The 24,728-nt window shown below is 41.6% G+C and overlaps 1 protein-coding gene across 3 annotated transcripts in view; it reads left to right on the forward strand.

Annotated features, from left to right (window-relative positions):
- Window positions 1-2,344: 2,344 nt before the first annotated feature.
- The window catches only part of tafa1b (TAFA chemokine like family member 1b), a 146,474-nt gene continuing 124,090 nt past the window's right edge, over window positions 2,345-24,728 (forward strand). The window contains exons 1-2 of one of the 3 annotated variants that reach the window (XM_033627567.2): window positions 2,345-3,001; window positions 5,372-5,508. In XM_033627567.2, coding sequence (XP_033483458.1) covers window positions 5,385-5,508 — 124 coding nt within the window. In that variant the 5' untranslated portion in view covers window positions 2,345-3,001; window positions 5,372-5,384. The remainder of the gene's footprint in view (window positions 3,002-5,371; window positions 5,509-24,728) is intronic. The other 2 variants (XR_004501696.2, XR_004501695.2) reach the window with 2 other exon arrangements.

A 24,728-nucleotide genomic window follows, 5' to 3' on the forward strand; every position in this document is an offset into this window, starting at 1 on the left:
TCATTTTTTGAAGGGGAGCAGAAAGCGACTGGGGGGGGGGGGATTTAAAATGGTATTTCGGTACAGCTAGCGGGTGCATATTGAAGCTTGTTGGCTGCACTGGTAGGAAGAATTTTATTAGCCAGAGGGAGAAACAGAAAGAAAGAGAATGACAGAATGAGAAAAAAAGACGGAGAGCGAGAGAGCGATATTGGCAAACCCTGCTGTTTAACAGGGCTGCCCAGATCCAAACACAGAGTTGGCCAGTGATTGGTCGGTTGTGGTTAGGTCTTGGCACGGGCTGCAGCGACAGCTGTTTGGAAATGATGGAAGCCCCCGAGAAGGGAAACAGGGAAGAGCGGGACCACAACAACAATCCAGAATTACTGTGAAATTCTGTTGTCCCAGTCCATTCTCCCAACACAGCTCAGACCGAAGCAGAATGGAAAATAGGAGACCGCAACAAATCAACAAAAGGAAAAAATTAAGATACAAATGGGAGACTCGTGTTGGTACTGCACATTGCTGAAAGGAACATGTAGTAATTGGATGCCTTCAATCTTAAGTTCTCCTCTGAGGCTTGTTTGTGGGCCCTGTTTCATTTCACGCCTTCATCTCAGTCCAATGGGACAGATCATAGAGACATTAAGCGCTGAAGACAAAATGAAATTCAACCGTGCATGCTATTAACGCTTCTTACAAAAGGAAACATCCACAACTAAGCACACATACAAATAAGCCTATTTATTGATAATCAAGCCATTTTGTGCAAATATAGCTTGACAGTGTAGAAGCACTAATCAATGCGGTAATTACACTGCAGTCCCTGCTTAATGTGAATCTGGTCACTTAACATGTGGCATGCTTTAACCCAATGGAGATCCAGATGGCGGCTTCACCATTTATAATGGCGTTCACGTTAGATTATTACAGAAAACTATGTGAATACAAAGGATGCCGTCCAAAGGCAAAAACACACATCAGCTCATAAAACAGAAATAGCTACCACACCACTCTTATTTTTCAGCCAGTTTTCATCCATATGAGGAGGTCTCTGTTTACCGCTACTATTTCACCCACCCAGGTATCACACACTGAGTAATCCAACAGAGTGAATAATAAATCCCTCCTACATCTCTTTCTCCATTTTGTCACATTATGTTTTTCTCCATTCAGTCTCTTCCTCCCCAGCAGATTGTAACTCTGTGGGGCTGTGCGCATCTGGCTGTCAAATCACACTATGGTGTGTAAAGAACGAGCAGAGGTGATAGCAGAAGAAGAGATGGTCCAGGATGCCCTGTGGCATGGCACAGTGACCAGCAAGGGCTTATTAACCATCTAAAAAAATTCTACCTTTTCTACTAGACAACCAGATAACAGCAATCGAGATATTTTTGTGAGACGTACATCGACTATATTCACACATCACAGCATACAAAGAAATCATGGTGAAGCTGCAGTTCTGAGACAAAGTTTTCCCCGATATTTATCATCAAGTTCATCTGTCTGTACTCCCCCACAGTACCAACACTATCCTCACTGTCTGCCAGCTTATTTAGCCCCTCAGCTGTGTATTGTTGTGAGTGGCATAGGGTTCATTTTCTGTGAAATGTCAGACTGTGAGTGAGTCAGCCATGGCAGGTGCGTGGGATTGGCATATACTGTAAATCTCTGGTTAACAGTATAATGAGTTAAAGGGGAGCTCCTCCACATGGAAGGAAATGTGTTGGAGGAAAACATATTCCACACAAACAGGACTGGTTGCATGGCTTAAGCGCACGTGCACACACCCACACAAGCACACACGTACAAAAGACAGTGGACAGTGGATGCCAGCAGATTCAGTTTGTGAGCATGTGACAGAAGGATGCTCACAGGTTCTTCTCAGGCTGCCGCTGCAGATACAAGTTTGTTTCGGTGGTGAGAAACATCCCAAAAAAGGGCAGGCCGTGAAAACAAATCCCCACTCATCACCACAAAAACAGGTAGAAAGAGCCACAGCCAGCTCGTAATGGGTAATATGGTGATTGCGGTGCCCTGATGAGGTACTCTGCCTTCTATTAAAAGTGCTGTGCTTGGAGCATATCTCACTCTCACCCCTCAAACGCTGGCAGGCGATGACTAAAAGAGAAACATTCAGTCATCCTCGCTCCACACCCTCTCCCAACTAACACACATGCATGTGCAGACGGACACACTCAGACACATTCAAAGTGAGCTGAAGGCTATACTCACACGTCTCCGACATTGTGGGAAGGGGAGGTTGTGATGTAAGGAGGGGTGGGTTAATAAAGCATTCTTCATTTGCTGATGAAGTCTTGATGCAGAAGTGGGCAGTCTTGCTTTAAGACATGTGATCTGACTCTCTCACAGCTCTCTCTCTCTCTTTCCAGCTGGGCTACATTGTAATACACACACGCACGCACGCTCACTCACACACTCGCTCTGCCTCTCTGACACAGACTCTCTACTTAGTGCATTGGAGAGAGGACTGAGGCTCACACTATCAGCACAGCTTCTCAATGGGGGGACGCAGCCAAGAGCAGACAGAGCAGTCATTCCACTGGAGCCTTCCGCTGCGCGCGTGAGAAGGAGACGACAAGTGAGGGGGGGTAAATTAGCTCCCTGTCATCACAACATAGGAGTTGTACTGACGGAGAAGAGGCACAGACTGAAGGAAGGAGAGGACAAGAGATCTGCACGTATGTGGCTGATACAGCAGTGACATGTTCAGCCTCCCATCACCTCAGATCCTGGCCAGTTTGTGACACAGACCCCTGGGTGTTTTGCTTTTGGTGACTGTGCTGCCAAGGATTTCAAAAGGACCCGAGCAGCAGGGGTCCAGAGGAGGTGAATACTGAGGAGGGGAGAAAAAAAACAGCATTTTAGATCTTTTTGTGCGGTGTTCGGCTTACCTGGTACTGGAATTTCAGGCGGGAAACCCTGGCTTCAAAGTATGGATGGATTTAAGACAGAGGAGTGAGTCTGACTGAGCTCCTTTCCTTGTGAACACACTGCTCAGGTAAGGGTGTGGGACTTTCGAGGAATACCTTTAGTGTTTGGGGATGGGATGGGTGGGGTAGGGGGGTTGATTTACGAGGGCAATTGTATGTTAGGTAAAGAAAAATGTGTATGAATTGAGAAAAGGTGATGTGACTTGACTGGGAGACTGTATGCATGTGAGGAAATATGAAAAACAGCTTCCAGAAATATATCATTACACAATAATATACATGACCAGTATGTTATATAACTTTTGAACAAGTGGGTAAAATAGACTTCTAATAATGACAACATTGCAAGTGCATTACATCTAATAAAATGCAATAAAAAGTTGAGATGTAAATATAAGATGGCAGCCTAAATAATGTTATGGCACCTCGATCATCCTCTGTGGTTTCACCCTGCTGCATGACAGCCACACACAGGCGGTTTTTAGGGACTCATCAGTGAAGTTGTCTCCCCAGCAGAAGTAGTGCAGGCTGCGAGAAACAAAACGAGTCTCATTTTGTTAAATCAATGTTGCACGCAGGTGCATCATGCGCCTGCAGGTGTGACTGCTGTTTCCACTCCTCGACCGCATCCACTCTCTCACGCTGGACTTAACCAATTACGCACAGAGGAGCTGTCCTCCCTCGCTTTATACATGACACTACAGAAGTGAGAGTAAACTGCTTTTCTTTCTTACCCGCGTGGAAATAAACAAGATGGATATTTCTACAAAAGCTCTCGTGCGCAATGGAAGCGAAGCTGCAACATCGACAGGAAGAGTTGTGTTTTCTTGAAAGCTGCTTTCTTTCCCTCTGAAGTTGCCGCTAAAAAAATTATGCCCATGCCTGTTCGTTTTTATTTAAAGTCTACCGTGCGTCTCCACCTCTGGTAAAAACGCCGCTGGTAAGACCCACATTTTATTTTCGGCAAGAATGCCTCCCGATAACCGGGAGGAGCTCAGAATATGCTGTTAACCATGCAAGCGCAACGATATTCCTGTGAATATGAAGAAAGCTCCTTTTTCTCTAACCACACAGAAATACTGTGTGGTTAGAGAAAAAGGAAGAAGAGGAAAACATACCCATGGGACCAGTTCACATTTCCACAAAACCGCGGATTATGTTGGATTTAGCACAGGGGTGGGGATTTACAATGTGCTGTTCATAATTGTATGCTTAATTTTCACTGAATATTAAGCAGTCTCAATGTCACTGAGGGCACACAGCACACGGGTAACATTTAGCAGCCTAATAGCCTTAATCTCAGATGCACATCAAAACACAATGTGGTCTAGTTGGAGCACACAAAGCAAGCAGTGGCTTTTGGAAACAACTTACTGGATCAGGCCTGCTTTCATGGCACTTTGTAACATTCCTATGTATACAGAGTCCTCATTTCACTCTGAGATTTCCATGGTTTGAAGTTCATATTCAAGAGACTCCCTGGGGCTCACAGTCTGCTTTATATTCTCTTGTGTATTGAGATATAGTAGAATCCAACTTTAAAGGAGTGTTAGATCACACTGTCACATTAGAGCGTCGCATTCACTCAGAGAGTCACCACCTAAGTGAAAAATGACACATGTAAAACATACAGTCAGTGCCTGTGATATCTCAGTGACACGGTGAGTGATTTGGGTGCAATATACTCCTCTCAAAACTGATGATCAGTCCAGGGATTATTCATTTTCTAAATAGTCCAGCTAAACAGGATGCAGTCGGCAGAGAGCCACAGTTTGGCTTGGAGGAGGTGGGTTGATGCTTTTTGAATTTCCCACTGCGGGGTCCTGAATGGAGAGAAGCACTAATAACACCTGGGAAGGAGGAGAGCCTCATTATTCAATGAGGGCTAAGGCGTGTCTCCATATGCTGGCCCTCACCAGCCATTAGGCAGTCACTGAACAAATCTGCGAGAAGCTGTTAGTGCTTAGAAATGCAGTCTTTTAGAAACTCTGAGAATATTCAAGGCTGTCGTGTTGCTGTGTATAGGACTGTAATTTTCACCATAAAATTATTACAGTCTGGCAGAGGTTATTTTCCTTTTTCTGCATTTTGGTATTTCTGCATGGTATAAGTCTGTTTCAGACCTCAGCAGGTTTTAAGACAGATACTGACATGATTAACTTTCTGTTTCCTTGAAGCCTGTCTCCTCTTTTTATGTCTACTCCTAGTGTTATTATGAAGAAATACCTATGCACATACCTTTGAATGAATCACACTAGTAGACATGTTGGTCTGAATATTTCTAGGTGATCTACAGATAAAGCAGTGAACTATTTTGTGTCTTTTATTTAGAACACATTAAATCAAACCCAATGTCTGTGTTGTAAATATGTATGGAGACATGCTGTAATACAACTGTTTCCCTGTTGTTTCTCCCCCCGCTGTGTGCCGTCCTGCAGACACGGCCTTACCATGTCCTGGTTGCTGGCCATGTGGATTAGCCTCGGCTTCCTGCTGTTGTGCCAGGCCACACTCTACCAGACCATCCAGCAGCACCATGTGGCCCGGCCCGGTCGCACCGACATTCTCACCCTGGGTACGTGTACCTCTTTGTCAGATTTTTGGGCTTCACAGTACCAGTGTTAGAGTGCGAGACGGTTGCCCTCGATGGGGCAGCAGTTCTCAGCCCTGGCTGTTTAAAAGCAACAGCGAGAGACTGCTGCAGTATGTCAGAATGATTTGCCACGGCACTGTACTGTATCGTGATGATTCACTGTGCTCGCAGTCAGGCAAAGGCGATGACTACTAATTGTGCTTCTAATTGCATGTGCTTATATTTAGTCATACTTCATCTTTCTATCCGTATACATTCTGTGCTATTAATAGAAGGAATACGTGGACAGAGTGTTTGACTTTGGTTCTTTGGCTGAGCTGCAAAATGCTTTCAAATAAGGAGCATCTTCAAACATTGTGAGTTAGCTGGTAGGGAGTTGATCTGTGTGTGCAGCAAAGACTTTTTGACTACTACACCCTGAATCTAGCTGGCAGACTGTTACGAGTAGGACAAGCTGTAGGCAAAAATCCCTGTTACTGTGCTAGTAGCCAAGGGAGCTTTGATCACTGTGGCTTAGATGGAAATGACAATTATGTTTCCCTCTTTTGCACTAGGAACGTTTGGCAATTAAGCCTGGCGCCTTCTGCACCGTAGGGGCAAAAGGGGAGGGTAGACGCCGAGGCGGATCTAATTCTCTGATTATGGAAAAGCTTACCAGCATTGCTTGTGGTGTATGTGGGAGTGTTACAGGGAAGGCAAAGGTTTTCTTGAGCAAAGCAGAGGCTTTCTTTAAGCTTCTAACAATGAGTGTGACTCCCATGCTGAACCCTCGTACAGAGTGGGGCTCTCTCTCCAGAAGCCAAGCGGCTGTTAAACATTGATGCTATCTTCTGCTTGGTTCCCTTTGTGTGCGTCGCGTTGCCAAGCAAAAGAGGCAGTAATTGAAGCAGAGCAAGAGTGAGGGAGGGAGAAAAAAAAGTCCAGCATTGAATCCTCCCTACTTGTGTTGAACATTGGTGACTTTAAGCAGCATGTCGGAGAATTGGCTTACTTTTGCTTTGGAACAGCTGACACAGGAAAATCCCAGCTATGATAGATAGAAAGTTCTCAAAGTATCTCGGTCCCGTTAATTGGAACAAGAGGGTGAGGGATGAGCGACAGAGAGCTCCGAATGAATTTTTAAAGCCTGGCTTCCAGTTTTTCTGTGTTTTTTTTTTTTCTTTTTGACTGGTTGGCAAGTCGAGCTTGGTGCCAAAGATATACAAGGAAGTGCAAGGCTCAGTAAGTGTCTCTTGAATAATGCAGTGGTCCCAAAGGAAAAGAAAGGGAAAAAAAAAAAAAATAAGAGCCCCCACCCCGCCACCCCCATCCTCTAACCTCCACCCCTGGCGTAGATCTAGAAAAGTCATCCAGGCAAAAGATAGTTATGGCTGAGGGTTCTCTGGAAGGTTTGCTGTCAGACAGATCAACTCACACTATGACTGCATACAACGCTAAGCCGTCTACGGACACGCACATGCTCACACATTTACACACCATTTTCTCACTGAGGCTATTATGGTGTGGCATTTTCATGGGCCCTCTGGGGATACTGGAGCTGTGTTCAGGACACATCAAGTCTGAGAGGATGCAAGCTTACACTGTACAGATGGATGATAAACACACACGCTGCTGATTTGATGCTTTTCAGTCTCAGATTTCATTTATTTCATTAGACTGATTCAGGCTGAAACACTCAATTCTGACTTGCGTCACCGAGAGGTAATCAAAGAGAGATGTTTTACAATAAACCAACATTCCCACTGCGACTGATGATTTGTTACAGCGTTACTGTGTTTAGCACTCTCCAGAAAACTTTTGAAACCAAACAAACTGAAGGCTGACAGCCATAATTGGTGCTGACACTCATAATCGGAGTATATGTTATGATATTTTACTATCTTAATCAGCAGGCTTCCCAGGGATAATGGCCTGGGCGCTGGGAGAGAACACATCTCTGTCTGTTTTTTTCCTTATTGCTGCGCAGCAACTGTACAATTTACAGTATATCATGTTTTTTTTAAGAGGATTAAGCTGACATCAGTCTTACTCAGCTGTGGAGTGGCGTTAACCGATCTAACCAGAACTGCTCTCTCAGAATTGAAATGCTATGATGAATATTTGAATTAGAATTGATTTTATAATTTGAGAAGCTCTCTGGTTTCATTGAGGCCAGAGCCCTTCAGATATAAATAGATATGGCTATGTAGGACGTAGCAAAAAAAAAAAGAAAGATGTCTTGCTTTGAAAAAAATCCATTGGCTTTCATGCTTTTCTGTTTTTCCATAATCAAATAATATTTCTGTGTTTCTACAGCACGATGAAAAGATGAGTGTTATACACTCTGCCTACAGAAAATGAAGTTGTAAAATGCTTTTGTTAATGAAGCGTGAGAAATACAAGATTCAAAATGTCTTTGCTGATAAACGGATTAATAGAAATCGTGTTTTATCTTAGACTCACACATGCCTTCCCTTTCCTGAAATTATTGATTCATTATCTTTTTATTGCTTGATGACAAGATAGGTGAAACTGCCTTCCTGTACCTTGCAATGTGACATGCTTTGCTACTGCATTGTCTTCTGGAGGGTCACAGGCCAAGTTTTGAAGTGAAATAGGGGGTTGGTATTTGTAAGAAAACATGTCCTGAAATAAATTTTTTGAGGATCTTGGCGTCCAGCCCGGCTGACTGTCTGAAAGACTGAGTGGTGCAAAAACTCACACACCATCCCACATAGACAAAGATACACAGACAAGGGGCTACGAGGGGAAGTGAAGGTCATGTTGAGCTAGGTACAGATGTAATCCTCCGGCCTGTTGAAGCATCTAACAATGTTTGAGAAATCAGCTTATCTGCCTCCTGCAACAGTGAGCTGACAGTGCATACCGGGAAAAAAAAAAAAAAAGCAGAAGAAATGCGACTGCCGAGATAAAGTTTCAAGATCGCATTTATTTATTTTTTTCAAATGTTTCCGTGACAAATCGGCATAGTCACCGCTGAGGCAGAGATTGAGTAACGAGTTGCCTGACTGCTTCGTCACCTGCTCAGGAAGCGGCGCTGCTCTCTTTCCCATGAGCCTCTGCTTTCACACAGCCCTCCCCTGCGTCCCAGCTAGAGCGGCTGAAGATTGATGGCGGCCTGATTCTGGGCAGCCAATTCTGGTCTCTCAAGAAATAATCCACTACATTGACAGATGAGCTGAATGTGACATGACACACACAAGCCCGGTTCTGCACTCTCCCCACCTGCCAACACAGTGAGCAGAAGTGTTCACTGCCAAGACCGCTGCTGCACAAACCAGGCCACTCTTGACAGCACATAGTACCGGACTCCATCACAAGTCAGTAAAAGTGTAACCAATTTACATCATCAGTGCATCGCTGAAGTTACCGTAGATTGGTGTTAAATTGAAAGCGCTCCCTAATGTGGCGCCTCCTCAGTATGATACAGTATTGTCATTAGGCAGGTACTGTATTTATTTACCCTTGTTCAGCTGCAGTATGCATACAGTAGCCATGTTCATAATGTATGAATACCCAGAGGGGCAGTCTGAATATAACAACACTTTAGCTGCTGCTTTGTTTTATTATGACTCTGACAGGGCAGTTTAAGAGAGTCTCAGATCTAATAGAACAACATGATTCCTGTTCCAGGTGCAGCTGTAAAACTAACTCTTCTCGCCTGTTACACTTTGATAGCAGTCTGACGCTGACGTTTTGCTTGACCTTTTTTTTGTGTGAGCTATGATGACAAGGCAGTACAGTGTATATGTGCACTCATACAGAACTATATTATTAAATACCTTATTGTTTAGAGGTCCAGTGTATAGGATTTAGGGGATACAATTGGCATATATTGGCAGAAATGGTGATATAATAAGTGTGTTTTCTTTGGTTCATAATCACCTGAAAATAAGAATCGGATTTTCGTTACCTTTGAATGAGCTGAATATCTGAGCGTGTCCTCGTCTACAGAGTCCACAATGTTGCACTGCCATGTTTTTGCAGTAGCCTAGAACAGACAAACCAAACACTGGCTCTAATAGGGGCAGTCACTTTTTTCAATTGGCCCCTCAGTGAAGAGCCAAACAGTGTCAAGAAAAACACAGATGTTTAATGTGAAACTGCTCTATTTAGTGTTTTTATTGTTCATCTGTTTATTTGGCTGATAATTCAGCTCCTGGTAAAAGCCTCCTGAATGTCTGGATCTTATGTTATCAAAGAAAAAAGGTGAGCACACATTAGCAGGTGCCGGGAGAGCAGCCCATCTGCAATGAGCTGAACAGTGTCAGATTTGTAACATGACGCTGGTTTATTCAGTGTTTTACCAGTTTAATCACCTGGTTTATTTGTTTTTGAGTGGAAGAGACTTCTGTAGATAATTTAACTCCCAGTAAAAACCCTAAACTGCATAAAATAACTATGTAGTTACTGTGACATCACCCATAGGTTTGTGGACTGCTGTTTTGCAGCCTGAAGTTTGGCATTTTGGCCGTCGCCATCTTGTTTTGTTTTGGAGCCAGAAGTGACCATGTTTGGACGAGAGGTCATAGCTGTGAAGAAGCGAGGGGTGGTTTCACCAAAACTGTTTTTTGCACCAGCTGGACATGCTAACATGGGGTCCGTGGGGATTGACTCACTTCTAGAGCCAGTCTTCAGTGGCCATTCAGAGAACCTGCAGTTCTTTGGACTTCCGCATTGGCTTAATTTTCCAGCACGAGAGGTTACTGCTTGGTAAAAACCTCCAAAACAAAAGTCCTAAAAGAATTCTAACCAGAAGTTCACACTGCTCCTTTCAGTTACCTGCTGCTATATCATAATCAAAGGCTCAGAAAAAATGATTCATCTGTAAGTGGTAGCCATAGCCATGCTGATTCTTGGATGTACATAAAAGACCGTTGTGCAGTCAGTACACAAAATGGGTGATGGTATAGCTGAAAAGGATGATAACTAATGCAGTGGTGCTGCTGTTATGTTTTCATCCCCTGATTTGAAATAGCTTGTAAAGTCTAATCGCAGATGATTGGAAGGCATTTTAATGAGCTCATTGTTCAATGTGCCATAATGCTCCCTCAGTGTGGAAAAATCTTTGAGGTGGAAGAAAACATGTAATTACTTTGATTAGTCAAGATGCATCACATGGTCAAACAAGAGCAACAGCCTGAGCATCAGCAAGGATGTGTTGGGAAAATTAAGAAATGCATCTTTGACTTTAAGAACACAACATGTCAAAATACTGTAGTGCTCAACTTTAGCTTTATGTATCTATTGAAGCTCAAGTTTTTTAACTTTAGATCTAAGGGCTGGAGTTTTCTAAGGAGGGATAAATCTGACAAGATACAGTGTGTTGAAATAAACCTTGAACTTGATTTAGGATTGCTGTCTTTTGCTAAATGAGGACAGGGTAGAAGTCTGGAAGCCATACATACACACAGTATGAATTGATTTTTTTTTCTCCTTCTTCTTTCCATTGGCGAACGGATGGCTGCTTCAGAAGATTGATGATTTTTCTGGCAGTGTTTGGGAATGTGAAGAAATTAGCTTCACTGGCTCACAAACTGAATGCACGTACCGTTTTCAACTGGGAACTCATTTCCATAGTTCTCAGACTCCTCATTACAAGTGTTAGCGGCAGAGACGCAAAAGTGAACACGCACTTTTTTTTCCAACGCAGTCATCTTCAAAGTGGTAATCTTGCTGCCTCGCTTCTTCTGTGGCGTGAGAGCTTTGATGAACAGCGTACCCATCCATACTACCCGCAGGAACAGCTTTCTGTATGGGCTCTCTGTGTTTTGTTTAGCAATTAAATCAGCTTTATTTACACCCTCATTAAACTGTGGGGACTAATTAGTGTGAGAATTGATGGTGAAAGAAAATTCACTTAAATCACAGTCACTTGAATGGATGACGCCTTAATCATATTTTTCTATCACATCCATGTCATTACTGTCCAGGGTTGTGGGATAGCCTTTTATGTGGTTGCAGTGTAGGCACGCTAAATTAACCTATAGGGCAACAGAAATCATGAATTATGTATGATATATATGATACAGATTTAATTAGAAACATTCATTTTTTGGAACATAGCATCTAAATCCTGCCGTTTGCCAACTAAGGAAGTAGAATCCTATAATCTACCTCCACATGGGATTATAATTGCTTTGAAAACTGTGGGCTTAGGTACAGAGCTCATCTGCGCTATGTGATCTCACTTTCTATCACACAGCATGCCCTTCGAGGTAATGAAAGCAACCTTTCTAAAAAACTAGGCAATAACTGCCTTATCATTCAGGTGCCGAGCAGCTCTTTCTCCGTGCCTGGCCTCTTCCCCCAGCCCTCCATCGTCTTGCGCCCCCACCTCTCCCTCCTCCCTCCATCTCCTCGTCTCTATCGGCCCCTCAGACGATTTGTCATGGATCAGATGAGACAATTTGTCATGGATTAGTGCACTTAAATGTCTGTGTGATAGTGGAAGCAGTCACTGGAAAAGCTTAGGAATCCTATTACACTGCGTTTTATGGCCAGCGAGAGGGGAGGTAGGAGTGGAGGTTGAATTGGCACTTTCTATGGCCTGTGTGCCATTTCTTGACTTTTTCCAGCGCACATAATCAGATATTCACTTAGAGGTGAGCGCCACTGATGTGTCTAAACTGGGAAAGTAGAACAGAAGTTATATGTTCTTTCTCGGTTCACCACTTGTTCAAAATGTTGCTATTTCATTGACTGTTGGCTAAGCCCCGCTACGGCTGCCACGCTTTCTGTTCTTGCACAGCACATTAGCAGTTTACAATGACAACAGTGGTAGATGTACCTTTTAAAATTTGTAGTCATTTTCGAAACTATGGGCTTTTGATTTCACATGAAAGTGAATAAAAGCAGGCTCTGTATACCTGGCTGACTATGTTGGATTTTATCTGCTAGAATGCCAACTGTTGCTAACTGATATGATCAGCGGGACTAGCAACCGTAAGCTAATGCTAAAAGCCAGAGTTGGTTAACAACAAAGTCTTAAAATGATTTTTTAATGTTTCCGTTTTATTTGTTTTAAAACAAGACCCATATAGGGGTCATAAATATGCTGTTGTTACTCTAAAATCTGATATACTTGCAGTTTAGTTCCCATGCAGTGCAATGTTCCAGTCTTGAACAGGAATTATTTTAATGTAACCTGTAACCCAAGACATGCTCCTTACCTTTGGACAAAAATGCTAGGTTACTATTGTAAGTAGTAAGCTAATTAGCCAGACATGCTAACATTTGCAGCTTACGTTAGAGCACAAAAACCACGGACGTATAAAGAGAACCGGATAGAGTGTCAGAGACAGGGTCCTGTTCACTCCTATGAAAGTTGCTTAGTGGCGTGTAAAGGTAAAAAAGCTTGGGATGAAATCACCTTGACCTTCAGCATTCTGGTGGGCATAGAGCAAGCGCAGTAGGTGACCAAGCTGCTAATTTCCACCTGCTAAGCAGCTAACTTCCAGTTTATTCCTCCGCTAACTTGAATAGGGTAAAAAATGGTTTAATTGTGTGGCTCCTATAGACTTCTGAAATGTCATCAGACTGATTGTATCAAATCAACATAGTGAAACGAGGGTTGTGCAACTCAGAAAAATATATCCACTGTTTTACAGATGTCTCTTTCACAATAAAATCTATGGGGAAAACTGTTTTCGGCTCCATTGCTACAGTTGGTTGATATCCAGTTTTGCTGGTCCAGTCTGGTGTTGGTATTCTGGCAAAGAGGTCCACATCAGCAACCTGTGCTGACACCGTCACTGCACGAAATCCAACTTGTATTGCATTAGTAAAAAGTAATATGACAACATGATAAACATAATATTATGTTTATAAATTGATTAATGGAGCCACTGGTGTCTGCCAGGTGTTGCACAATTTATTAGGCTGGCATCGGCAACATGAAGGAGATCAAATTTCAGTAGATGTTGGAGGGGGACGAGCAGCACACGCTCATTTGATTTTTGGAGTGACAAAGGAAACATGGCAAAGTAAGTCTCTCAAGAAAACTAAAACTGTACCACTATGCGACATTTTGAATTTGAAGCTGACAAAAGATACGCCCTAACTGCCTGCAAGCTATGCAATGCGCTGTTCTGAGATAAATGTTTGTCAGATGCCATGTTTTTTTTTCATTTATGTAGCTCACTTTGAAATGGATGAAGAACGGAAGATTAATGAAGCTGAAGCGTAGAATTATGTAAATGATGCAGACTTATTTTACTACAAAAACCTAAATAAGGGGCCAGCTGAATGGGAGCAATCGCCAGGGAGCTAAAAGTTTCTGGGAAGGTAAATGACCATCGCGAATGACAAGCTGGGCTGTTTGCTGTTGGCTGTATTGTCATTGTCAGTAAATATCACCGTATGAAACGTGTTTTCTTTTTTAAAAAGTTAACAGTACGTACATAGGAAGATAGCAACTAGACTACTCACCCAAGTGATTACGTCTCTAGTTTGACCTCAAGCACACAGCTGATATTTATATGGTTGGTTTAAATGACATAACAGAAGTACATATTTAATGGAGTTAATGTGGACAGAGAGTTCTGATGTTAAGCGATGCTACGCGAAATTCAGTTGCTAGTTATTTATTATTTTCCACTCAGAGGTGGAGCCGTTAAGTAGGACACCTGGTGAAAGTTGGTATACCGGTTTGGTCCAGTATTTGGTGAAATATCAAACTGGTATGTGGCCCCACCCTACCCATCGCATCATGTGATGGACCTGGAAGTTCTAATTCTGCGTTTGGCCATTATGTAAAATTGGTTTCAAAGCCCACCACAGTGTCTGTGGGTTTGACACAAATGCATAGCTTTATCCATTTTGTTTGCTCTTGTGTTTTTTTGTTTTGTTAAGGCTAAACAGAAATCCATACATACACAGAGTGTAACTCTCATTAGAGGCTCATGCACACTGCTTCTCTGTGTGGAGAAAGGTAAAGCTTGACAGACCTGTCCTGCCTTGTTACAGTTGTTAAGTTTGATTGGGTATGAGGTTCAGGATGTTATTCGCCTTTTAAGATTATTACAATATAAACTTCCCCCCGAATTGTACCTACTCATTTGTAGCCAAATGTGTGCAGTCTGTATTTCGAGTGCCTCTTACAGCAATAAATTATTCAGTGAGAAATAATCTATGTTTTTCTCACTGTTTCATATTCCGTCTTGGCAAACAGATCCTGATTCACCTGTGGCAATATTGCCGTGTCATTAGTATTTATTGACTCAGCGGTCTTTCTCATCTCAAGCCTTTAACTGAGTGTACTCCTGTGCATTCTCACCCTCCTTGAGTGAGATTAGATTGTAGTAGATTAGATCCTATTCTTCTCTGATATCAGATAATTGTATCAGACAGAGTGCACAGGTGCTATTTAACACAGGTGGCTCACTCCCCCAATTATTTCCAATAAATGGAAGAATATGAAAATGGACAAACCACTCACACAGTGTTCAAACATCTGTTTAGCAATACCTTGAGATACATGTCTGTGTGCCACAGTTAGTCTATTTTCAGCTGTCTGTTTTAAATAGTCTTCTATCTGTACTTTTTTCTGTCAGCTCTTATTTATCTCAGCCCCTCACAGCACTTCCATTTTATTTATACTAAACAGAGCAGCAGAAAGTTACTGTATCGTACATCATTACCATCTTTATTCATACAATATCTTATGCAGCTTCGCTCTCACCTCTAGGCCCCTCAAGCCCGTTAGTAGAGTCTTGCTGAAGTGAAATAGCTTGCTTATGTTAATGGAGCAAAGAGACACACTGCCAGGTAATTGTGATGCAGCAGAGCTACTTCGTGGCATCATTTAGAACCACTGCGGGGGACAAATGTTACTCATTGAGTGTTTTGTTTGCAGAGGACTCACTTTGCCCCAGCAACTCATTTACCCAGTGGCAGTCAAATTAGGTTGTCTTAACCATACTACTAATTTACTTTACAAATCGTTTTGCTGCATTACTTCTGTCTTTGTAGTCTTTTTGCAATCAGTTTTGTATTTTGTAGAACATGTTACCTCTATCTATCTATCTATCTATTGGGTGTAACAATACATGTATTTGTATTGAGCTGTAGAGTATGAGGCTTTTGGGTCAGTACGCATCACATTACAAACCAAATGATACATTGAACTATCCTTTTACATTAGGAATTACATTTGGAAAATAAAATATACAGCTGAAATCTGAAATTCTCAGTTTCAAGGTGTTCAAAGAGGCAGCCTGCACAATGCAACAGGCAACATGCTGACCACTATCAGACCAGAAATACAAGATCTTTCAATAACTTATAGGTCTGGTCTTTGGAGCCACTTTGGTTTGGCAGAATCTAAAGAAAACCCCAATACTTTTAGCCATATAACTGTTTTTTTCAGAGAGCCAAATTAATATTTTAGCCATGTTTTTCTCCTCTCTGGCTTCACATGTTAGGACAGACACAGATAGAATCATTGATTCTAAATTTAAGCTTCTGCCTTTGGACTGATCAATTCCTTCTTCACTGACATTTTAGCTTCTGAAATATTTAATGTTAAATGTCTGTGTAACAAATATTTTAATATTAATAATGGATCACAAGACTACTGCAAGTAGTGGAAAAACCCACAGAAAATTATGACTCGACTCTGCAGTTTTCCTCAGTTCTACAAAACTTTACAGTGGTTTCAGCTCAGTGTTTTGATTTTCTGGTCCACAACTTTACTGTTTCGGTTCAGTGACAGGGCTCTTATGATGCTGTTATGGCCACTCTTTTCAGCTAAAAAGGCCACTGTATGCCTCACACCATACAGCAGACTAACAAAGTTAGCTACTATCTGGTAAACATATATAAGAGAGCATTTCGCAACTATAGAAGCCATATATTCTGTTCTAAATTGGTGGTGGAGACCAAAAACAGAGCTAAAAGGGAGTAAATATCAGACTTGCATACGAGCTTGTTTTCTGCAAAATTACTCAATGCTGGTTTTAAGTGCATCTACTGTATATTCTTCTGCTATCATGTTACCCCTCTATACGTACACACACCTCACTTACATACACTCAAAATGTGTGAAAAGCACTCTATCTTTGTACCTTCTGTGTTTCAGGATTGTTTTCACACTCATAATAACATGAAATTTGAGCCGCATATATTCAATTTGTTGCCAAGGTGACTTGCTTTATCAGTTTGGCCCAGTGAATCATTCATTCGAGCCCTGACGGGACAAAAATGGATTATGGGGTTCGGAATTATGGAAACAGAAATCCTCTTGCTTGAATATGTCCCCACTTGTCAAACGAATGATTGAAAGTCTGTCTAAATTTTCCACCCGGGGTGCTCTGTCAGCATTAGCTGAGGTCTATTTGTCTTGTCTGATGTGTCTGGATGAATCTATGCGGCTGCTGTGCCGAGGCAGCACCGTATTGTCTTATCACAGCTTTATCTGACAGCAGACGCTCTAATAATGGAACTTAGGTTGAGATGTCACAGTTAACTGTTCATCACTGCGGTACAGGATACGACAAATGAGATGGACACAGGCAATACCTGAATAAATGGGAAGGATATCTTATTTTAATCTTCATGTTGTGGTTTTTACACTATTGTGCATCTTGCAATGAATGTGCCAGTCACTTTTACTGTACACAGCGAGAATGGTGACAGACTGTTGAAAATGTAGCTGGACAATTAGTAGCTACTGTCCCTGCAATGTATCTTCATTTGCCACAGTATCTCCAGCACATGTCAGGTTCACTGAACATGGCTCAATGCCCTCATACCTTCCTGCTCGGCGCCAGGAGGGTGAGAGAATGAAGGATGAGGTGGCAATTGCATGTGTCTGTCTGTAGCCTAATGACCCAGAGGAGCTCTCTCTCTCTCTCACACACTGTCTGTCTCCTCACTTTTATGCTCTTTGTCTTTGTCGTTCTCTGGACACCTCGTCTGCCTATTAGCTCTGCAGCTCATCTGCCGCGGGTCTTATCCCAATCTTATTCTTTTACTCACAAGCTCCTCTATGCGTCAGTTCCCTCTGTGGACTTGCCAAGAAAGACACGTTTAACTTCAATGATCATGGGGAAACTGAGCAAAGTTGGCAGTGTGTATTTGCAAGGAAATATTATTTAGAACCTCAGGCAGCCAGGCAGGCTATGTAGGATTTTCTCTTCCTCATCTCACGTCCCAGAGGTTTAAGTGGTATGAGCTACTGAGATTTTCCAACAAAAAGACCTTTTGACCTGCTTTCTGTAAGTTTTGTGAGTTGAGTTTAAATGAGGATTAATGCCTGCTCCGAGGAACTTGTTCAACCTTTTCCCTGAAGGCATCAGGGGAAGTATGAGGATGGCATACATGTAGAAAATAAAAGTGTGATTGGAACGGAGCTGATAGAACTGAATACCTTTCCACATGCTGTCTTTGATCATGAAATATTTTCCTCTTCCTCAAGGATTTCAGTCCTCTCCGAGGCATAAACTGCAAGGCACATATGCATGCTAAATAAAGAAGGCTGGAACTGTACTGATGTATAACTGGATCCCTCACCTCAGCTTTTATCATAATATTTTTTTTCTCTGTCCTTGCAGAGTTGAATCTGCATCGAGGCCTGTGAGCTCAAGCTCCTTCATGAAAGACAAACAAAAAACATGAGTTTTATAATCTCACAGCTTTTACATTGTAGGACATCCTGGCTAAATCAGGGTGCAGAATAATTTCATCCTTCGCAGCCACAAAAGGGAAGCATGGTCAGCTGAAATAACATGTCTGTACCCTGCATCTGGCCTAAACTGTGCGGGTTAATGTATACTGTTTATACCAGTGTTAAAGCTAAAAAAATAAATCAATGTTTAATCTCCAGATCCTGATATTTTACCAATTCTGTGCTGTAAAATAATTTCCATAGACAAGCTAAATATTCCTTTATTTATCTTTCTAACGCCTCCAATTGATGGCCTGTGTTCCTGTAAATGTGTGTGACTTGGTGTAAGCGTGTAATAAAACGTCTACTGAGCTGAGCCAATGTGCTCTGCTCTCGTCAGGATCAAGGGCTTTAGTTTCGCTCTCAGCAGACGCAAAGAAGCACAGTAGCAGTGTGATGTTTCACTGAAGAGAGAAGAAGTACCTCTGGCTCACTTACTGTATATTAGCTTTTCGTATTACATTCCACCTCTTCCCCTGTTTTGCTGAGTGCAAGCCTCGTGTAGAGCTGTGCTCACATCTCGACACGACTCCCCCTCTTCTCTTAGGTGCAATCAAAGCGCAAGCCTTTGATTTAACCATGAATAAAATACAGAAATGTTTTGTGATACATTCAATGGAGTGAGCAGCACCTCTGTCTCGCTTGAATGTTACAGTTCTCTTTCTCTCTCTCTTTTTTTTTTTTATTTAAAGAATGCGTGTCAGGCAGAGAGCTGGCAGACAGAGAAGAAGCTGGCTCTGTCTCAGCACTCATATTAGTCACAGTCACCAATATTATTCATTCACTATCTTAGTCACTTATGTCATACTTTCATATCTTTATCACCTGAGTGATTGGAGGTCTGATATGCTCACGTGCTCTTAGCATGATAATTACATTCTGTACATGACAAAGCACCACCTTTACATGAAACATGGCTTCTGCAGGAGTTGCTGCCTCTCACAGTTTGTTGGGATATATAGAGGAGCTGTGCGCATTCTGTCAGGGCAGTCACACCACACCGGGTCTCTGTTCAGCAGCATGTTGCTGTAGTGATGTTATTACAGTTTTGGATGATTCACATGAGAGGGCAGGCAGGCAGACAACACATTTTTTTTTTCTCGGCTCTTCAGCAAATGAGAAATGTCACCCACAGCTGCAGCTGGGGCAGGCTTGAGGGGGTACATATTCAAAGAGCTATGACTATTTGTTCCACTGGTGTAATGTAGTTGGCGGTATACACTGGAGGATAGAGGAATACATGCCAGGATGGGTGGGCGGTAAAGGAATACTTTGGGAGAACAGAGGGGTGAGGAAGATAAAAACCTCTGAGCAAGACTCATTTAAGGGACTGGAGGTAAGGCTGGGTGGAAATGATAATGACAATTTTCCTGATAGAAATATAACAAATGTTCTATAATTACACCATCCATACAGCAAGAAAGGGGGTGCTTATGTAGCTTGGGGTGCTTTCACACCTGCCCTGTTTGGTCTAGTTCATTCAAACTCAAGTTTGTTTGCCACCTAAGTGCGATCCGTTTGGGCAGGTGTGAACACAGCAATTGCAGTCAGGTGCGCACCAAAACAACTGGACTGAGACCTTCTTGAAGAGGTGGTCTCGGTCCGGTTACAGTTGAGCTCTGGTGCAGTTAATTTGTGGTGAGAACGTGTTCCGACCTCGATCCGAACCAACTGCAGTCGCATTACGCATTGTTTGGGTTAAACATGAGCATGTTACAGTCCTGAAGGATTATTAATGTGCGCCTCCTCCTTTACTGCCTTATTTTGTGCAAGTTTTCTAGTTGTTTTTAAACTGTATGGTTTGCCTAAAATGAACGATGACAGCAATATAGTACACGATGACCAGCGCTAAAATCTACCTGCATCATCCCTCCATTGTGACATTAGAAAGTGTCACATTTATCTTCCAAGTGTACTCTTCTTCAACGTTTTGTTTACTTCCTGGATTTTTCCCGCATGGAAATTCTGACCAATCAAGAGCAGCTTTCTCATGCAAGGAATTTGATCTGGTCCATTTGTAAATGCTGCCATGAGAACACGAACCAACTCTAGGCAATTATGCAACTTTGTGACAAAATTAGTTCCTGATTCAGACCAAAGCAAGACAACTCTAGGTCTGAAAGCACCCTGAAACGCTAGTTGCCCCTTGCCATTAAAGAGAGAAGGAGTAGGGGAAGAGAAACTCGCAATCAAGGCTTACTGTGACATAATGCAATAGCTTGGCGACTGAGCTAATGAATTTGCCACATAACGTTAGCAACAGTAGCTGTAGGCCTACTGGTAATGTCAGTTAACTTATCTGATACGTTACATCGGCTAACATTACTCAGAAGCAAAAATCTGCTTTAAACTTCAAAGAAATAATGATTTTTATGATTAATTGATAGCGTAATCATCGATATGAGCTTCTAGTTTTTATCCTGATCATTTTTGGCCCTAGCTGCAAGTATGAGTTCGATCTTGAGAATATCTGTTTCTGACACGCTGCTCTCTGCTCTGACATTGTGACATCCACCCTAAGGAAATTAATGTGTGTGCGCTGTGTATGCGCATGCTGCTCTTTGTGTATCACAACATTGTGTCTGGGATTGAGATGTGCAAATAGAAAATCATCAGTTCCACTCAAGCACCCAGAGAGGTGCAACAGTGTTTTCATTTTCAACCTCGAACTTTCTGTTAGATTGAACCTTAGTCTTTTCATAACTCGGTGTCAGATGTGTCATACAGATTTCAGCCCTCAAAATACTGTCAGACATCCTGACTTTTGATGACTTTTCTCACAGCAGAACAGCAGTGTCACTTCTGTTTGTGTCTAGTTAATAATAACTGAGTAATTTCACAGTGCATACCAGATTCATATCTCATTCTGTGTCATTATTTTTATTTACTTGTCTTGCTTAACCAAAGGACAAACTTTACAGTGTCAAATCAATCTTCAAATTAACTGCTGTTCTGGCTCCGAAAGATGCCTCAAATAAAGATAAAGGGATGTGGGAATAAAGTTTATGGCAGCATGTTTGAGGAGAGTTATTGCTTGTGGAGACCGTGTTCTCCTATGAGAAACTGAAAGCACTGAGAGTGAAACACAGTCGCCAAATATGTCAACAATCAGTGTGGTTTAGACTCCAACCATTAGGGCCAAGATTGGCTCTGATTTTCTTCTGTTTCGTCAAGTCGTGTTTGAAATTATTACATTTTTCTTTTGTTATTTGACTCATGTATGTATATGTTGTCTATATATGTTCTATACAGCAGGTGTGGATTCAAGTCACAACTTGGACTCGAGTCATACTTAGGTCACAAACTTGATTGCTGTAGACTTGACATGACAAAATTAAAGAAGACGTACAACTGGACTTGAACTTGAACACCAGTGACTCATCACTTCACTTGGACTTGAGCTCTTTGACTTGAGAATACTTGATATCTTCCCCCCAGACCCAAAGATTAAAAAGTATGTTTTTTCAAAAATGAGCATCAAGTCATTTCATGTCCCATCATTTCCTGAATTAACATTAACTCTATTCATTCCCAGTATGTCGATGAACTACTTTGTTTGAGCCAATCTGACAGTATCCAATCAAGTTGCAGGAGAGAGCCAGGAAGAACCCAAATTGGTAACACTTTACTTGAAGGTATCTACATAAGAGTGACATTAAGTCATTATGACATTAAGTGTCATTTGGTTTTTGTAAACAAATTTAATGTCAACTTGTCATGACAAAGGCAACTTCTGGTAATGTCACTTTAATTAATGTCAAGTTGTCATAATCAAGACAACCCAAACAATGTCAACTTGTCATTACAAAAAATGAATGACACTTAATGACAGCAGTCATAAACGTTCATGACATGTACATAATGTTTATGACAAGTTCATGACAGTGTCATGTCATAGTTATGACAGTGTCACCCTTATGTAGATACCTTCAAGTAAAGTGTTACCCTAATATTACATTACTGAATACCAGCTTGAAAATGACATAAGTGTTAATTTCATTGGCATACAAAAACTACACAGTGTTAATCAAAAAACAAATCCTGTTGGTCAGAATTTACAGATTCAACAACTTCCAACAAACTTTTTTTTTTCTTAAACAAATTAGAGAACAACATTTTTAAAGCATTAATGATGTTTGTAAAGTTTACATATTATTACTCTGTTATTAAAATTGCATTACATTTGATGAAGAGTGCATTATGACTGGTTTAGGACTCGAAATTTAAAGTTTAGGATTTGGGACTTACGCATATTGACCTAGGAATTGACGCGGCTTGCCTGTCTTGACTTTAGACTTGAGTGCAAAGACTTGAGACTTAATTGTGACTTGCAAAACAATGACTTGGTTCCACCTCTGGTATACAGTAACAATTTTTACTTTGTTATTTAAGTGTTATGTAGTTCTAATCAGGATTAAGGTCATTACATGCTGCAGTGGTTTGGTTAAAACTAGATTTATATTGGTTTTGGCTTTGATCAAAAGTCTGCCAGAGACACTATCAATACAGTTAGATCTGAAGATGCATAAACTGATAGGAAATCACACACACAAAAAAACAACCAAATCAAATTAAGGGTTTATCTTTCATCAGGATTGTTTAATTGTTTCAAAACTTCTTCAAGCAGAAATGCATTTGATGGTTTTAGCTTTTCATGTGTGAGAATTTTATGTTTTTCCTTGTCATATAATCGTAAACTGAATATCTTTGGGTTTTGGACTGATGGTCGGATAAATCAAGAAATTTGAAAATGTCACCTTGGGCTCTGGGAAAGAATACTTTTCACTACACTTTGACATTTTATAGACCAATAAAAAAGAGAATGAACTGATAAATCAGGAAAATTATATTAAGCTAATAAACAATCATTAGTTGCAGTCCTAGTGACAGTTTGATGTTTGATGCTCATGCTTTTTTTGTATCACTGCTTTAGCCTTTTTAAGTGTAAAGAATGTCAGTATCAAAGCATATGGCTCACTAACATACTGAGCAAGAATTCAGTTGTGTCATTGGTCCTAAATGGTGGGAACCATACTCTCAGTTTCAGAAAGTCAGCTGTTTGTGTGATCAGTGTTTCACCTAACACCACTAGAATACAATAAAGACACCTGGAATTACCACTTCAGCGCTGAATCAATGAAGGAAGATTTGCTGGAGCTGGAGGAGATGAAAGCCCTACAGGTGTGCCTAACAGATGTTGTCCAACATCAGTGCTGGAGGTGAAGGGACCTCTATCTCACTCTCTAGCCAGAGGAGTGGTGTGCTAATGTTAGTAGTATTGGTGATATTGGAAGGTGAATACGAGCCCCTCATAAGGTCTTACAGGCTCTTGTGAACACACCATCTCATCCTGAGGTGAATTGGATGAGGCGCAGAGTACAGATCTCGTAAGTCCCCTCTAGGAGTCATGGCTCTCTCTGCAAGGGCACTTGTAATAGGTGCCTTACACATGGGACAGCAGCCATAAAACAGTCTCATATTCCTTTTCATGAGGAAGAAGGGATTGTGTAGACTTAAATGAGGAATGTGGCTCTCATACTGTACTTGTGAATGCAAATAAACACTAGAGGCATGAATGACATGGTTTAACATGAGTAAAGCAGTGTAAAACATTCAAAAAACCATAAGGTAGTTACTTGCTAATCTTGCCAACCTCTTATTGTTAGCCGGGCAGAGTGCATGTCCCTATGCTTTGTTGCTGAATACAAGAGTGAAGACAATTAAATCCATGTTTTCTGTGGAAGTGATCCTGTTCAAGCTTGCTTCCATTTGGAGATGGCAGCAATGTGTTTGAACAGTGAGAAGACTTGGCCGATCAATCTCACGTTCCCCGTCCAATGGACTAGACTACCATCGATCATCATTTAGACGTTACATCTCATTCCCAGCAAGATGCTAGTTGCCATCTCGTAACATTTTCCTGTGGAAATTTGCATGTCTGGCTGGATTCACCTGTTTGTGTGCGTCTGTGTGTTTGTGAGAAAGAGGGAGGGAGAGAGAATGAGCTTATGTGTATGCAAAAGAACGAGATGGGATGTGTCTGCCTGAGCCAGCCAACCAGCTTGATGCGGTGCTGTTGCTGAAGCCTGGCCAGACAGATGGCATCCATTTGATCAGGGAGATGCTGTAATGGTGGGCCAGGAGTGGCTAAGAGAGGCTGTTATTGGGTCTTCATGAGCAGGCGATACTTCCAGTCTGCCAGCCAGTGACAACTTTAACCTTTTTAAAAGCTTACCTTCTTTTCCCCTACTGCTCCACTCATTTGTTGGCTGATGTGCAAGATCGTTATCAGGACTGTCTCAGAGTTCACAGTGTGTATATTCATCAGTGTTTGCATGTGGACATGCCTGTGTGTCTGTCCACCTTTCAAAGGTAATGCTAGTGTTTTTTTTAACCCTGATAATATCCACAAGACCTCTGTGGGACCAAAATCAATTATTAATTTAAACTAATGTATCTATGTAGCCGCATCCTGATGTTACTTATGGCTTCATGCCATTATCTACAGTATATTAAATTTTAGCATCAGGATGCT

This window comes from Epinephelus lanceolatus, chromosome 1, assembly GCF_041903045.1.
Source record: "Epinephelus lanceolatus isolate andai-2023 chromosome 1, ASM4190304v1, whole genome shotgun sequence".
Taxonomy (NCBI): domain Eukaryota; kingdom Metazoa; phylum Chordata; class Actinopteri; order Perciformes; family Serranidae; genus Epinephelus; species Epinephelus lanceolatus.